Source organism: Scylla paramamosain, chromosome 22, assembly GCF_035594125.1.
Source record: "Scylla paramamosain isolate STU-SP2022 chromosome 22, ASM3559412v1, whole genome shotgun sequence".
Taxonomy (NCBI): Eukaryota; Metazoa; Arthropoda; class Malacostraca; order Decapoda; family Portunidae; genus Scylla; species Scylla paramamosain.
This window is the reverse complement of record NC_087172.1, coordinates 753,221-770,000: the sequence shown is the minus strand read 5'-3', so window position 1 is coordinate 770,000 and position 16,780 is coordinate 753,221. Positions and strand designations below refer to the sequence as shown.

At 42.6% G+C, this 16,780-nt stretch overlaps 1 protein-coding gene across 3 annotated transcripts in view; it reads left to right on the top strand.

The window, feature by feature from the left end:
- LOC135111397 (zyxin-like) overlaps window positions 1-15,601 on the top strand; it is a 39,738-nt gene extending 24,137 nt beyond the window's left edge. The window contains exons 2-8 of one of the 3 annotated variants that reach the window (XM_064024642.1): window positions 1,686-1,776; window positions 4,673-4,905; window positions 5,521-5,651; window positions 9,421-9,472; window positions 9,626-9,694; window positions 10,507-10,632; window positions 11,002-15,601. In XM_064024642.1, coding sequence (XP_063880712.1) covers window positions 1,686-1,776; window positions 4,673-4,905; window positions 5,521-5,651; window positions 9,421-9,472; window positions 9,626-9,694; window positions 10,507-10,632; window positions 11,002-11,028 — 729 coding nt within the window. In that variant the 3' untranslated portion in view covers window positions 11,029-15,601. Of the gene's footprint in view, window positions 1-1,685; window positions 1,777-4,672; window positions 4,906-5,520; window positions 5,652-6,791; window positions 7,695-9,420; window positions 9,473-9,625; window positions 9,695-10,506; window positions 10,633-11,001 lie in introns of those variants that run through there. The other 2 variants (XM_064024644.1, XM_064024643.1) reach the window with 2 other exon arrangements.
- The last annotated feature ends 1,179 nt before the right edge of the window (window positions 15,602-16,780 follow it).

Genomic DNA, 16,780 nt, shown 5'->3' with positions numbered 1-16,780 from the left:
CATCATTCGTCAGTTTTCTTTTTCATTCCGTCTCTCCTTCTTCTTCCCTTCCCTTCCTTTTCCTTCCTTCTGCTTTGCCCTTCTTAACGGCAGTAACAGATTATATTGAGAGAGAGAGAGAGAGAGAGAGAGAGAGAGAGAGAGAGAGAGAGAGAGAGAGAGAGAGAGAGAGAGAGAGAGAGATTTAATCAGGTTACAGAAATATAATTGTAAAAATGAAGACTTGTTGTTTGGACGGGAAATTCCTAACAAAGGTCACATCAGTTCTGGGAATGACATTTTTGTGTGTGATTCAATTCATCGTGTTGTCTGTTGTGTTATACTAATAAGCTTCACTGTTCACGGCGCGGTGTGTGTGTGTGTGTGTGTGTGTGTTTACAGTGTGGAATCCGGCTTGTGATGTTTGATTTTCTCTTTTTTTTCATTCTTTTTCTTTCTTTCCTTTCTTTTGCTTTTTCTTTCTCTCCTTCCTTTCTTCCTTCCTTCCATTTTTTTTATCTGTGTGTGTTTTGTGTCTTTCTTTTCTTTTATATATTTATTTTCTAGGTATCAGTCTACCGTATCCTCCTCTGAGTGTGTGTATACTTTTTTTTTCTTTCAGACACTTAAATGATTCCTTTTGATCATGCGCTCCTCTGATCTAAAAAATAAATAAATAATAATAATCTGTGCAACCTTATCTGCTCTTGTGCACCCGCGTATATAGCCACTAACACACACACACACACACACACACACACACACACACACACACACACACACACACACACACACACACACACACACACACACACACACACACGATCATCACAGTTATCCAGCAAAGATGAAGTTATTCACGACTTCCTGACGGGTTCTGAAATGCTGTTAATACTTTCCTCTCCCACGTTAGGAGGAAAACAAGGGTGTGGGTGAAAATTAATGTGCAGTTATTGGTTTGTAATTTATCTATTTATTTTATTTATTTTATTTTTTTACACGTCAGAAGAAGGCGTGGACGGAAGTTAATATTCATGTATTTAATAGTGTGTTCATTTTGTCTGTTTCCTTCCTCACGTGTGCAGGTGCAGAGTTTTGTCCTATGTCAAGAGAAAGGCACAGGCGGAAAGTACGATAATTACTGTACTTAATTAGAGTGTTCATTTTGCCCCGCGTCAGGAGAAGGCGTGGGTTAGAAATATGTCGTGTGCTTAATGGTATGTTCATTTTGTCTGTGTTTCCTTCCTCACGTGCGCAGGTGCAGTTTTGTCCCAGGTCAGGAGAAGGCGTGGGTGGCGAAGTGATTATTGTATTCATTTAGTTTTGTCGTGTACTTGACTTGTTTTGTTGTGGACAGTCGCGGCCAGAAGTCTTGCAACCTGACGCTCTCACTTCCTTTGTGTTTAGCATGTTCCTTCAATCACACGGCCTCTGATCTTGGAACCTTTCACTGCCCTAAGTAAGGTGACAGGCAGCACATCGGAGGACTTGCGGTTGAGACGAAACGGTTAACTTAGTGATAAAAAAATGCGGCTCATGAACAGACTTTTGGCAGTGACTGTATTTAAACAAATTTCATCATGTACTTAATTTTGCCATACAGGTACTTCACTAGTTGTCCCACACCAGTAAGTAGGGAAGTAATTCGTGTAGCTAACTGTGTGTGTGTGTCCTTGCTGACGTATTTGTGTGTTTTTCTCCTGCAGGGGATGAGCGAGGCGGAGAGGAAGCTGGAGGCACTCACGCAGCAGATAGAGGAGGAGATGGAGAAGAAGGAGCAGGAGGGAGAATACTACGGTGAGTCTGTGTGTGTGTGTGTGTGTGTGTGTGTGTGTGTGTGTGTGTGTGTTTCTTTCTTTCTTCTAGTTTATTTATTAACGTTTAATCGTGTCTCGCCTTTCTCTTTCTTCTTCAAGTGTTCGTTTGTTTGTTTGTTTGTTTGTTTGTTTTGGTGTGTGTGTGTGTGTGTGTGTGTGTGTGTGTGTGTGTGTGTGTGTGTGTGTGTGTGTGTGTGTGTGTGTTCGTTCTCAGGGTCTCATCAGGTGTTGTATAGTGTTTTTGTTTGTTGTATGTTGTTTTATATTGTGCTGTGAGGTTGAATTGTGTGGTGTTGTGTTGCGTTGCGTTGCGTTGCGTTGCGTTGCGTTGTGTTGTGTTGTGTTGTGTTGTGTTGCTCCCGGTGCTTTCTTCAAGTCGTGGGTTTGTCTACCGTCAGGGTCACGTGATTGTGAAAGAAAATTACGTGTGTAAGAGAGAGAGAGAGAGAGAGAGAGAGAGAGAGAGAGAGAGAGAGAGAGAGAGAGAGAGAGTTGGCACCCAGATAGTGTCATCATCGCCCTTTCCTTTCTCTCCTCCTCCTCCTCCTCCTTTCTCCCTCCCTCCCTCCCTCCCTCCCTTCTCATGGCACTCAGGCCAGCCTCACCGCCACCACTGCTGTATCATGTGACAGTCCCCCCTCTCTCTCTCTCTCTCTCTCTCTCTCTCTCTCTCTCTCTCTCTCTCTCTCTCTCTCTCTCTCTCTCTCTCTCTCTCTCTCTCTCTCTCTCACACACACACACACACACACACACACACACACACACACACACACACACACACACACACACACACACACACACACACACACACACACACACACACACACACACACACACACACACACACACACACACACTCTCTCTCTCTCTCTCTCTCTCTCTCTCTCTCTCTCTCTCTCTCTCTCTCTCTCTCTCTCTCTCTCTCTCTCTCTCTCTCTCTCTCTCTCTCTCTCTCTCTGCCACCCCAGTCCTAACCTTCCCCTCCCCTCTCCTCTCCCCTCTCCCCGTGCCCTCCCTGAGTGAGTCCATTCTCCACACACCCAAAGGAATTTCAGCGCCAGTGCCACGTGATCCTGCTCTGTGCCGAGAGAGAGAGAGAGAGAGAGAGAGAGAGAGAGAGAGAGAGAGAGAGAGAGAGAGAGAGAGAGAGAGAGAGAGAGAGAGAGCCACCTGCTACACACAATCACTGCTACGCCACCAGTGCCTCTCCTTCACATTAAAGTCTTAACTGGTCTCATAGAAATGTTAAATATAGTTACTCAGAATTATTATTATTACTGACAGTGGGTGGTGATTTGTAGGCATGTAGCTTTTCTATGGTGTGTACGGTGGTGGTGGTAGTGGAGGGAGGCAGGGAGACGGAGGGAGCACGGGAAGAAAGCCTGCAGCCAGGGCCAGTGAGGCAGCGGGTGTTGCCCGGAGTGACAGCCAGTGTTTGTTTGTGTGTGTTTGTGTGGTAGAGTGTTGGGGAGGGAGGAAGCCACCACCTCATCTCATCCCGGCTTTCTTGCCTCCACTTATCAGTCTTCACTCTCACCGCTTTATCATTCTCACTTCTCTGTTTGCTTTCTGATTCGTCCTTCACCCTGACTCTCCCTTCCCCCGTTCATCATCAGTGCCAAGGCAAAGTACATTTCATCCTTTACCATTCGCACTGTTCTATTCCCTCCTTTCTGACTCGTCCTCCTCCCTCTCCTTTCCTCACTTCTCCATGTTCATCGCCAGTGCCAAGCCAATACGTGCATTTCACCTTCAGCAGCACCACTCTTCCCTTCTCGCAACTTTACTACCTCACACGTCTGGCTCTATTCCTACTCACCTACTTAATGTTACTCAGTTCTAACAAGCCATACCGTACACTTCACTCCTCACTCTTGTCACACTACAGGTCTTCTAGTACACAAAACCCACACACACACCCGCACATGCACCCACACTCACACCCACACCTCGCAGCTTGCACCACGACTCCCTCCCTCCCTGTGTGTTTAGTTACCTTGGCTGGTGTGTGGTGGAGGCGGCAGGTGTAGTAGGGCGGGCCAGGTACAGTATTTCTAGGTAACATTGGTCAAGTTTCGCCACCCTCAGGAGAATGGTTGTTTGGCTGGGCTCCTGATGCTGCCTCGAGCCATGACTACTCTCGTTAAGTGTGAGTTTTGTGTGTGTGTGTGTGTGTGTGTGTGTGTGTGTGTGTGTGTGTGTGTGTGTGTGTGTGTGTGTGTGTGTAGAGATGCACTTTGCAGTTCTGTATTGTGCTTCTGTCATCTTCTTCAGTTGTAGTACATAGGACTAAATAAGGTTTGCAGTCTTTGGAAGTGGTAAAGTATCATTCTCTCTCTCTCTCTCTCTCTCTCTCTCTCTCTCTCTCTCTCTCTCTCTCTCTCTCTCTCTCTCTCTCTCTCTCTCTCTCTCTCTCTCTCTCTCTCTCTCTCTCTCTCTCTCTCTCTCTCTCTCTCTCTCTCTCTCTCTCCAGAGACAAATATGAGAATAAAAGAACAAGAAAGTAACGCTAGTAAAAACAACATTTGATTATGAAATTAATTCTTGTGTCCATTTTGTAATATTATTATTTAGTTATTATTACTTAGACAAATTTTCTTTGTATCAGAAACTCAGAAAATGTATTCAACATGAAATACTGTGTAACTAAAATGTACGAAACAGCATTATTTAGTCATGTCAGTGGTACATTAATGGAATGGAGTCAGTAATCTGGTTGTTAGTGCTGAGTCATTAGCGAGCTTTAAAAGATTAGACAAATTTATGGTTCGGATAATAGGTAGAAATAGGCTGGTATGTTTCACACTGGGACTGCCTTATGGCTTCTTGCAGCTTCCCTTATTTCCTCATGTTCTTATGTTGTTGTGTTGTTGCAGGCGTATGTCACACCTGTGGGGACAAGGTGACAGGTGCTGGCCAGGCGTGTCAGGCCATGGGCAACCTCTACCACACCAACTGCTTCATCTGCTGCTCCTGTGGCCGGGCACTGCGAGGCAAGGCCTTCTACAACGTACACGGCAAGGTGTACTGCGAGGAGGACTACCTGTACTCCGGCTTCCAGCAGACGGCAGAGAAGTGTGCCATCTGTGGCCACCTCATCATGGAGATGGCAAGTCCCTCACTCTGGCTTCCTTTGCACTAATCAAGGATGTACTGTTGGTTTATATTGCACTTTGATTGTGTTTCATGAAAGGAGATGAGGAAATAACAAGCACGACTTACATTTTAGCTTAAGATAGATGTATGTACTGTTGGCTTATAATGCGCATTGATTGTTTGTCATGAAGGCAGAGAAAGAAGGAAGCAGCAAGCAATCATGTCTTTTTATTGTATGCATTTATGTGTGCAAAGCCACACAGTAGTTTTAATCATTACATTAAAAAAATACAAATTCAGGATAAGTTAGAAATATGACAACCACTTGGTTTTGTTTGGTTCATTTCAAGGCAGTAACTTAAAAAAAAGTTAGATTTTAAAAAAGAGGTAAGAAAGCATTGGTTCTCAAATAGGTTGTTATCAGGTTGATAGTACTGAGTCATTAGGGAGTTTTAAAAGATCAGACAAATTTATGGAAGAGGATAACAGGTGGAAATAGGTAGGTATATTTCATACTGGGACTATCACATGCAGACCTAATGGCTTCCTGCAGCATCCCTTATTTTCTAATGTTCATTTGTTCTTATGTCATCAAGTGGAAGTGAGTGACGGTTTCCTTGCCTTATAGATCCTGCAAGCCATGGGGAAGTCCTACCACCCTGGGTGCTTCAGGTGCTGCATCTGCAATGAGTGTCTGGATGGTGTGCCCTTCACTGTAGACGTCGACAACAAGATCTACTGCGTCCACGACTATCACAGGTCAGTATTGGAGAAGGCAAGGGGGATGTGAGGAACAGGATGGTAGTGTGAGGGAAGGGAAGGGAAGTATGATGAGCAACAGGGAAGAGAAGGGGTGTATGAGGAATAGGACATTATTATGAGGGAAGGGAAGGAGAATATGAGGAATAGGACTTTCTTGAAGGGCAAACGAAAGGTAAACTAAAGCTCTTCCCTCTGAAAGCTTTATTTCTAATTTTATCTTTATATTTCCTAATACAGTGTTCTCTTTAATTTCTGATGCCTTTTCCTGATATTGTGTGATTTTTTTCTCATTTCAAGCCTAATTTGGGATGTTGTGCTGCCTGAAGCATGGAGCTATGAGTGGTTTGTTGCTGGTGCTTTAGTAATGCTGCTGCCCTGCTGGCACTGTAGTGTAGAAGACTAGAGTAACAGAGCTTGGTAATCTTGGAGCAGAGGAAAGACTATGAAGGCATTAGAGCTGTAGTGTGTGTGTGTGTGTGTGTGTGTGTGTGTGTGTGTGTGTGTGTGTGTGTGTGTGTGTGTGTGTGTGTGTGTGTGTGTGTGTGTGTGTACCCTGCTGGACTGGTCACCACTTGAGGCAGTCCCTCTTGAGTCCTCTGTGGATGCCTGAGTGGTGGCACACCTGGTGGAGGATGCTCAGTCTGGCGAGTAACTCACACTGGGCTGGCTGGCAGCAAGACACCCATAGTGAGCTGGCTGCTCACGCATCAGATTACATTTAGCTGCACTTGCTCTGACTAGTAATTTAACATTGCTTTTTCTAAGAATGGTGAGTTGTGCTCCTTGCTTTCCTGCTTTCCCTGCTTAAAAGAGTGTAGATAATGAAAGCAGTGGTGTTTTTTGGTATTCATAGATGCTGCATCTGAATGTAATTTTTGTTTGTTGCATGAAGGTTGTAGTTACAATAAGCATGTTGCAGCATATGCTGTCTTAACTATGAGCACACTGACAGTGTACAAGCTCCTCATAATCCTCATTACAACTTAATTTGGTAATCATTGGCTATTTACGTATTTGAGTTCCTTAGAAAATTGGCTGCCATTGCCATAAAGAGTTTCCCACACTTTAACACTGCACAGAAGACACTGCGATGATAATAAAGGTTTAAAGAGAACATCATTCCTGAAACTTTCTCAGTAGGGACGGGAAGAAAGGAAAGATGAAAGTGAAGAAGTGCACTTCAAGACCCCTGGGCAGAGACCCCTCCTCCAGTGGAGGCGTGTGCTAGCCCCAGGATGCTGCTCCTCACCCTGGCACACTGCAACACACTGCCGGGAACACACTCCACCATACTGTTTGAAGAAAGATCAGTCATCATATCAATAAGTGGCTTTACATCAGTCAGCAATCCTTTTGACCACACAGCCACCATGTCTCCAGGGGCTGTCATGACAGACCATGAAATAGGAGCAGCACAAGCCCTGCCAGGTGTTGCTCATGGAGTTGTGTGAGGGTGCAGTGCAAGACACAACTCATGTTGCTGTCATGAAAGCTGCTGCACTGCTGTCCTGAAGGCCGCTGCACTGCTGTCCTGAAGGCTGCTGCACTGCTGTCCTTAAGGCTGCTGCACTGCTGTCCTGAAGGCTGCTGCACTACTGTCATGAAGGCTGCTGCACTGCTGTCCTGAAGGCTGCTGCACTGCTGTCCTGAAGGCCGCTGCACTGCTGTCCTGAAGGTTGCTGCACTAGTGTTGCAAGACATAACAATGTGGAAGGTTGCTACTCTACTTTGTATTATTTTAATAAGCATTTTGAAAATTATTCTTGAATATTGTAGGTTCATGTTGTTAGATGTTAAGAATCAATAAACTAATAATTCCAGTATATTAAGGTTAGATCTTGTATTTGGTTAGGTTTTGTTAGAGCTGTATCTTGCCACTGGAAATACATATTAATGGCAGTATTTGCTATGATATAATTCAGGCCTATTGTGGGCATGTGAAAGGTTGTGTGCAGGAAACTGGTGCAGCAGACCAGACCGAGCTACACCACACCAAGCCAGTGACTTGTCATGAAAACAAATAAAAGTAATAGAAATAAATGTTTCCCATACATATGCAGCAGTTCCTGATGAAAAATGCAGGAATACTACTTAGTGCGTTGAAAATAAAATAATAAAATATGTAAATAAATGTGTAACTGAAAAGAATGTAAAAGACTGCTCAATATAAACCTAATTTTATGTCGTTCCCATACAAAGGTGTTGTAACACCTGCTCCAGCCTAGTGACACAATGAATGATGTGCTTGGTTCACTACTGAAAGATTGGGATCAGATTCAGATATCACCTTCAATGCTGCAGTCCATTTTCACCTAGAAGAAAACACATATACAGACACATATACAGTGCACAGGTTGTAACCCCACTACTTGGCAGGAGCTGAAGACCTGCTGCTGTTAAAGAAAAAATTAATGGTTTACTGATTGGGAGAGGAAAAAATATTTTAAAAAATCGATGGCAAAAGTAAAGCAATGTGTATAAGAGGAAAAGACGTGAAGTTATAGGTTTTACAGATTCATGTAGGTATGAGTTTAGATACCTTGGATCTATGCTCAGCCAAGGTGAGAAAAAGAGGAGGGAATTAGGAATTGGAAACAGTACAGACTAAATTAGACTCAACCATCTGAAAGGCCAGCAGTCGTGTGTGTGTGTGTGTGTGTGTGTGTGTGTGTGTGTGTGTGTGTGTGTGTGTGTGTGTGTGTGTGTGTGTGTGTGTGTGTGCGCACCTGCATGCATAAATATGTGCATGTGCTGAGACTGTATGGACATCAGACCAGTGAATGGAGCACAGTTTCTGCTGGATGATCGCAGGCTCTTGACGGCAGCTCTTGTTGGGAGAACCTCCTGGCCGAGTCTTCACAGAGACAGACAACAAACAGTCCCCCCAGGCTCACTGGCCCAGCTGTGGCTGTGCATGCTGCCCTGTATGGATGTGCTAATTTATTATGACTCTTGAAATCTGAGAGAAACTCAGGAAAGGAGGGATGCAGATTTATTTGTATTTTATTTACTTATTTCACTCTTATTTATGATACGGCTGAGAATCGATCAATATACCAGGCTGACCTTCCTGCTAAAAGGTATAGTTGAGACAAGGTGCCTCACATTTGCACTCACAGTCACATCTGTTCTCTCACGCTTTAGCCTCAAGGCCTCCGGGGGATAGAGGACGTGTGTATCATGGTGAGGCCTTCAAGTAGAGTAGCTCAAGCTTGACACACATCATTTTATCATAGGAATAAGAAGAGTCAGCATCCTCCCCTGGCAAGATCACCCCAGAATGAAACCTACACTCCAGCAAATAGGAGCATTCTGTGAAAGAAACTTTTTACTCCAGACAAATGTTGTTCAGTCCTGTAAAGCAAAATAGGAGTGTTAAACAAAATGATGACAGTGATGAAGACGCATGACCTAATATTTCTTGTCCTTTTTCTCCACACAGCCACATTATAATTTGCATGCCCTCATTACTTTCTTGACATCCTCTATCATTGGTTTGGGTCATGACTTCTCAGTAGCATTGCACACTGGCTTCACTAAATTTTCCTTACCTGTAGTAATGATCTCTTCTCCATCTTTTGTGAATTTCATCTTGTAAAAATTCTGTGCTGTTCAAGATAATTTTTTAATATAAAAAACGTACATCAGAATCCATGCTTTCTCCATTGTCTGAGGTATCACTTCACATGTTGCATTTCTGAGTTGCAAGAAAGAACATGCTGTTAATGATATTTATTTTACTTATTTGTATCTCTTTATTTTTCAGAATGTTTGCCCCCAAATGTGCAGCTTGTGGGAAGAGCATCACCCCTGTTGAGGTAAGTTATGTTATCAGTCTTATTCTTATACAGCAATCAAATTATACTAGTTGCCATTGCCTGTGAGTCACCTGAACTGAAGAAGAGGTGTGTAGTATGTGTGACATTACTTGTAATTTATATGAGTTTGTTTACAAGGTGATCTACTTCCAGGGGACGGGAGAGACAGTGCGTGTGGTCTCCATGGACAAAGACTTCCACGTGGATTGTTATGTGTGTGAGGTGAGAGTTGTGGCTAACATGTCCTCTGGTAGCTTAGTACCGAGCTGTAAAACTTGGTGATGCGGCCATGTTCAGTAAATCACTACCACCTCCTGTACTTCAATAAAAACCCTACTTGTGGTGACTTTTTTTTTCTCACTTTCGGGAACATGTCTGTGTTTGTATTGTGTTATTGATTCAAGTCAAGAGTGAAAATTATACAATCCAAGCAGACATTATATATAAACCTTGGAAAGCAATGGTAGCATAGAGATAATGATCCTAACAACCACAGTGGCTCGCTTATTTCCTTATAGAAGTGTAGTGACTCGGAGTACAAAGATGCCAGAGTTGATCTTGGGACTTGATTATGATCTTAACATCTAAGGCACTATGCTTTGTTCTGGCCAGGGTTTGATTCTTGACTATGGTCTCTCATGGCTAAAGACTTATTTCTTCAGATCAGTCTCTCTATTTCTATGGAATGTCCAACAGTGTCAAAGATTCATATACATCCAGAATAGATATAGGCACAGTATGCATCTGCAAATACCTTATTAGAATGTTGCAGACTTTGGGTTGAAATATCAGTTTATCTGAAAATACTGCAGTCGTCATAAAAATGTTCTTGCCACTTAGAAATTATTTAATTCTTAGAAAGAGAAAAATTTGAATATGAAAGGTGTGTTGGATAGGTTCGATGTAACAGAATACTAGAGCAGTTTGTGGGTGTTTGTCACAGCTGCTTGGGAGGTGTTCACTGGTGCACCATCACAAGCAGTAAAACATCTTCATTGCAAGAGCTTTTCATTTACAACATACATGTGTTACAGAATTGTGGCCTCCAGCTGACAGACGAGCCAGACCAGAGGTGCTACCCGCTGGAGGGCCGCCTGCTGTGCCGCACCTGCCACCTGCACCGCCTCCACGCCATGGGCCGCACACCCTCCAACATACAGGTGGGCTGCTCAGGCCAGGCAGGATTTTTTTTTTATTTTTATTTATTTATTTATGTGTGTGTGTGTGTGTGTGTGTGTGTGTGTGTGTGTGTGTGTGTGTGTGTGTGTAAGAGGGGCACTGGCCAAGGTCAATAAAAAGAGCAAATAAAAGGCTGCCAATTGAGTGCCAAGGTGAAACCATCCTAGAAATTCCCTAAAGTATTTACAGCAAGCAGTAAATAGCTCCCATTTTACTCCCTTGTTTTATTTCTTTGAGTTTTAAGATGTTGGTGCCACTTGAAATACCCTCCAGAAGTTCCCTGAAGTATTTACAGCAACCAATAAGCAGGTACCCTTGTACTCACCTTTGTCTCTCATTTTGTGTTTTAGGATGTTGGTGCCACGTATGTTGAGTGAAGAGGAAGGACAGAGGACTGGCTTGCCCATAACAAACCAGCAACTCGGCATGGGTTGGCCTCTTATCGGAATTTACGTGAAAGACAAATTACAGATTAAGCTCTTTGTGATAAAAAAAAATCACCTCATATCCATGCAAACATTACAGTGTCCTTAAAATCAACAAGAACACACACCAATTCCTTGAGTCAGTACTTCATAAGCATGTTTTGCAAAGTTAGTTGTTTCATACTTTATATCATTCTGTCTCTCTAATGATGAAGAGTGTGTGAGTGTTGTGGTGAGGTCAGTAAAGGGCAGCTGTCGCAGCCACATCAAGATCACCAGCAAGATTAGAATTAGTTTGGTGAAATTCCAGTTCTGTTCCTAGTTTTGGTATGTGTGTGTGTGTATGCAAGAGTGTGCGAGCATGTATGTGTGTTTGTCAAGAGGAAGTTGGTTTAGAGTGTATATGTAGTTCTGTAATTGCTGCAGAAAATATATTTACTTCTTCTATGTGTGTCTGAAGAGCCATTGTTCCTGGAATCATTTAAGAAACCATTCAGCATTTAATTCACCATAATCTCATGTATGATTTTCTTCATGTGTTGTAAAATGATTACTTTTCTTCCATGTGTATAATTGACAAAGCATATATTTTTTTAGGTAAGTACTGGGCAAGCTGACTTGGTGATGCATTTAAACTATCTTGCTTTTTTATTTTACACACACACACACACACACACACACACACACACACACACACACACACACACACACACACACACACACACACACACACACACACACACACACACACACACACACACACACACACACACACACACACACACACACACACACACACACACACACACACACACACACACACACACACACACACACACCAAATGTACATGTGTGTGTATATAATATATATATAATTATGTATCCTAACTTCTGCACATGCTTCTTTTTCTATCAGTTGTCTATTTCTATGCAATTTTCTCAATATTGTACAATTTGTTCATAATGAGTTTTGGTTTTAAGTGCATTTATGTATTTATTGTATAATCCATTCTTTCAAATCGACTGCTGTGATAGAGGGAGCATCTCAGGCTGCCTTATTCAGACAGAGAACTCTCCCTCAGGCTCTGTGTTGCATGCCATGATGACCTTGGTGACTGTGCAGCCCAGTGGAGGTGGCGGGACTCTGGGGGGTGGGGGCCGTTGGGAGGCTGGGGCAGCGGTGGTGGTGGTGGTGGTGGTGATGGTGGAACCTGACACTCCCTTTACTTAGGAGTGGCTCAAATGACCTTGCCATTTTTGCTTACTTGATTGTGAGAATAACTTTGAGTGAATTGATGTTATAAAGCCGTTGTTTACTACTGCGCACTCATGGTTTATTTAGCAAACTGCCATTTGTGATATCTCACTTATTTTTTGAGTTAAATTTATTTTGTCTAGAGGAATGAAAATAGAATATTTTCACAGGAGGGGGTGTGTGTGTGTGTGTGTGTGTGTGTGTGTGTGTGTGTGTGTGTGTGTGTGTGTGTGTGTGTGTGTGTGTGTGTGTGTGTGTGTGTGTGTGTGTGTGTGTGTGTGTGTCAGGAGAATCAATAATAAAAATAATACAAATGTGAAAGATCTGGCAAGTCTGATAATGGAGAATGGATAAATGATAAAGTGGAGGTAATTAATTGGACAGGGATTTGTGAAATGATATCACCTGGAGAGATGAGATGACAAGGAAGACTCAAGAACATGTAGATGCAGGCTGGGAGGCTGAAATGAGAGGCCTTGGTGAATATTATGTGAGAAGAGAAGGGGAGAGGAGAGGAGTGTGGACAGCAGTAAATGGAGACTTCTACTTTGGCCTGCTCTAACTTTAAAGGATTTTCAGGGATCAGGGAATATGCATACACACTATATAAATAAAAAGAAAAACTGAAGACTCAACAAGAATTTTAATATTGTTGAGTGTCACATCCAAATCCAGAGTGCAGGCCACAAGCATCCTTTACTTCAACTCCCAGGCTCAGGTTCTGAGTGTTGTGTGGCTGAGTGTGGCACCAAACATGCATCCTTTGAGATGGATTGGCTGTGACTACCTGACACTGGCTGAGGGTGTGTGACTTGCTAGAAAGGGATGATTCATTTAGGATGATTCATTTATTAAGTGATTGCTATTTGACATTAAAAATATAGCTTTTGTGAATTTGTCTTTGGTGCTGGAAGTGAGCTCAATGAAGGAGTCTGCCTGTGGTGTGGCTCCTGACACAAGTAGGTTCATTAAGCTTCGTGCGTGACTGGATGTCAACAATACTCATCCCAAATGTGATTTTTTTTTTGAGAAAACAAATGATATATGCAATAAGATTCAAGTAGTTCTCTTCTAAACAGTAAACCATTTCTCATACTAGCAGGATGACTCTAAAGAAAACATTTGAAGAAGGCTTAGAATACACAATTCCCAAAAACCCTAATGTCTTGTCCATTACATGAGTGACTACACTGTTCACTGTAGTGTTGGTATCAGCACATTCATACTTCACACTCACACATCCTGAAAAATCTTATAGTTTTTGGCAAGTTTTATTCATTTATTTGTCTGATGTTAGGAAATATTTTAAATGTGGGGGAAAATTAAAATCACATGTGTAGGAAGTGTATACATACATTTTCACTGCTACACACAATTTATTTTTTTGTTACCTCCACAAAATGCCTTTTCATAATCTTATCGAGGTATGGAAAGTTTGCTGCTTATTCTAGTTTTTCACCATTAAAAATTACATCAAAACTACTTAGCTCTCCACTCTTAGCTCATCTCATTGCTTCTCTGTTTTATTCCTGCTTCCATTCCTCCTTTCGTCACATGTATATTCAAAATCTAATTAGGTAGCTTCTCTTACTATTTGGTCTATCTATGAAAATGACAACATGACACAACCCAATCTATGAATAACCACCGCAGTCCCTTCTCGACTACACACTTTCACTTTTTACTTTCCTTGTAGAAGCTTTACACAGCTCTCGGTAGTTTTACACACACCCGTAAACCTGTAATACCTGCCTCATTGCATTCCAAGTGTAAAGTTTTTCTTAGAATACTAGTGTTAAATGATCTGTGTTTTGAAATCAGGTTCTGTTTGCATTGAGAGAACTGAGCTCATAATAATGTATATTGTGGTGATATACTGTTGCATGTTCAAGTAATTTTAAAGATACTTGAACTGAAATGAGAAGAATATTGTATAAAAGCAGTCTTTGCATTTCACTTTCAGTTCTCTGATAGGTCATGTACTGCTCTGTGCATCCTTAACCCATTACAAAGGAGTTGGTAAGGGAAGGTGCAGCAGAGAGTGATTGTGTTAATTCTTATCATCATAGAGTTTGCTTGTGCTGTGCTCTGTTGGTGCATGTGTACCTTCCTTGCCTCAATGTTGACTACATTCCAGTACTGTAATGATGGTGCCAGCTGGAGGTGTTTTGATTCCCACAGGGGGTTAAAAAGATAATCCACTGGTGTCATAAAGCCAAGACAAGCCCCACCATCAAGCCACATTCCCACCACTTAGCCCATACCATGCAGAAATTCCAGAAGAAAACTGCTGTACAAGCAGATGTCAAGGACATCATGTGGAGACACAAAGAGTGTGCCAGGCCTGAGGGCAGGGACACGGCCACAGCCCAGGCCCTAGCTCCCTTAGACTGATTCTAGGGCATTTCTTTTGTATCTCAGGAGTTTCTGCAAATGAAGTCGGTTTTAAATGTGGATCAATAGGCTATATTAGTCAAAGAGTTTTGTAAAACACACACACACACACAAAACACACACACAACACACACACACACACACACACACACACACCACAAATGGAAAAGTTTAGTGCTTATTGTCTTCTATAAGATTACATACTGATGTATGTTGGTCTTTCATATTGATGTATAGTTGTGTACAGTGTGGCTTCAGTTTGAGAACTTGTGTATGTAAGTGGAAGTGTCAGTGCACAGATGCTTCATCTGGGTAGAGTTGTGCAGGTTTTATACCATACTTTGAGGTGACAAAGTTCCCAGACACTGAGGTGACTCACATACGGGCTGCACCATGTTGTGGAGCATAGCAGCTGACTCCTTTGTCTTTGATGTTACGCCCGGCCTGCTGTGACAGGCAATTTGTTCATTATCAAAGCTTTTCTACTTAAAAGTACATTAAATTGGTAATTTTAGCAGCTACTCACCTAGTTGTCTATATGGTGCCTGGCGTGCTGAGTGTGGTGTAGTGGCAGGGCTGCCTTCCACTGGCCGGAATCAATAGTTTTCTGTGATAGGTTACTGTGGTTGTGGAAAAAAAAAAAAAAGAATAGTTAAATTAATGTGCGTGTGAAGGTTAACACTTGCAGGTCGACTGTCACTACACCACGTGCGGCACGCCAGGCAGCTTGTGATACTTGGATACTTGAACACACACACACACACACACGTACACACACACATACACTTGCGAAAAAAATAATGTGCTACAATCTTAGGCTGGCCATTATGTAAATAATTGATACTATAAATCATTTTAATAAATAATGGAAAATCATTGTTTTGCATTTTTAAGACCTGTAGCACTTAAAAACGTGTTCACTATTACAGATGAGTCCCAGTGCTGGCCGTGCAGCCTGAAAGGTTTGACCTATGTCTCCTCCTTAAGGGCCCTTTCACGGGGGCGGTTTGGTCGCGCAATTCTGCAGCGTCGCGCTACCAAGCTGCCCATGTGAAAGGGTCCTTACTGTTGTTTCTTATAGGTACTGCTTGTTTCTTATAGGTAAATCTGTAAAGACATATAACAGAGAGGCTGAAATCTAAAATCCAAACAAAGCAAAGTTTTGCATCTCATTATGAAAAACTTTGAGTGACCTTTTTTTAACGAAAAATGATATAATGAATGAGAGTAGTCTCTCTCTCTCTCTCTCTCTCTCTCTCTCTCTCTCTCTCTCTCTCTCTCTCTCTCTCTCTCTCCAGTCAAAGCGCCCGTCCTTGATGAGGCTGTGATTTATCGGGGTGGTATTAGTGTGGATGGGGTGGGGGTGGGGATGACCTGCTGGGCTGTTGTCATGTATAGTAGTCTGAGTCAGGGGACTCACGAAGTTACTGGCGCAGATTGTGAGATATCAATAGTGTTTCACACTGCGGTACCTTCGCAATGTCTGGGAAATGGAGGCGCATGTAACGAGTGTTGGCTTGTCACTCCCACGTGTCTGTCCCGTGACTGGCTGAGCTCTATTCGCTGTTTGCATCAGGTCATAACAAGATATACACTGGGAGCGTTTCCCTCAATAAACTACATTTTCCTCAATAATGATAAAATGATAGAAACACATGCAGGAGGAAATGATCTTGATTTACGCCGAAATGTTAACTATCGAAGTAAAAAAGTAACGAAGATTAGATAGTCAATAAACGTATGCGGTCTGATGTTTTATCTACTTTAAGATGATACAAGGTTGTTGTTGTTGTTGTTGTTGTTTATAGAGTCATCTGGAAATAAAGGTTTGTGGTACAACTTAGGATTCAGCTTCATTTACATCACGAGGGTCGAGAGCAATGTGTGAAAGCAAGAGTGGGTGTAGAGCAAGTTGTTATGTGCGTGGCCTCGGTGCTCATCCCCGTCTCATCGCCCCGCCTTTGAGTCTGTGGTGGATGATATTCTGGGCTACAAGGGCATCGTGACATCAGAGTGATGCGCCGATTGCCTCAGGTAGGGTTCGAACTAGGGCCC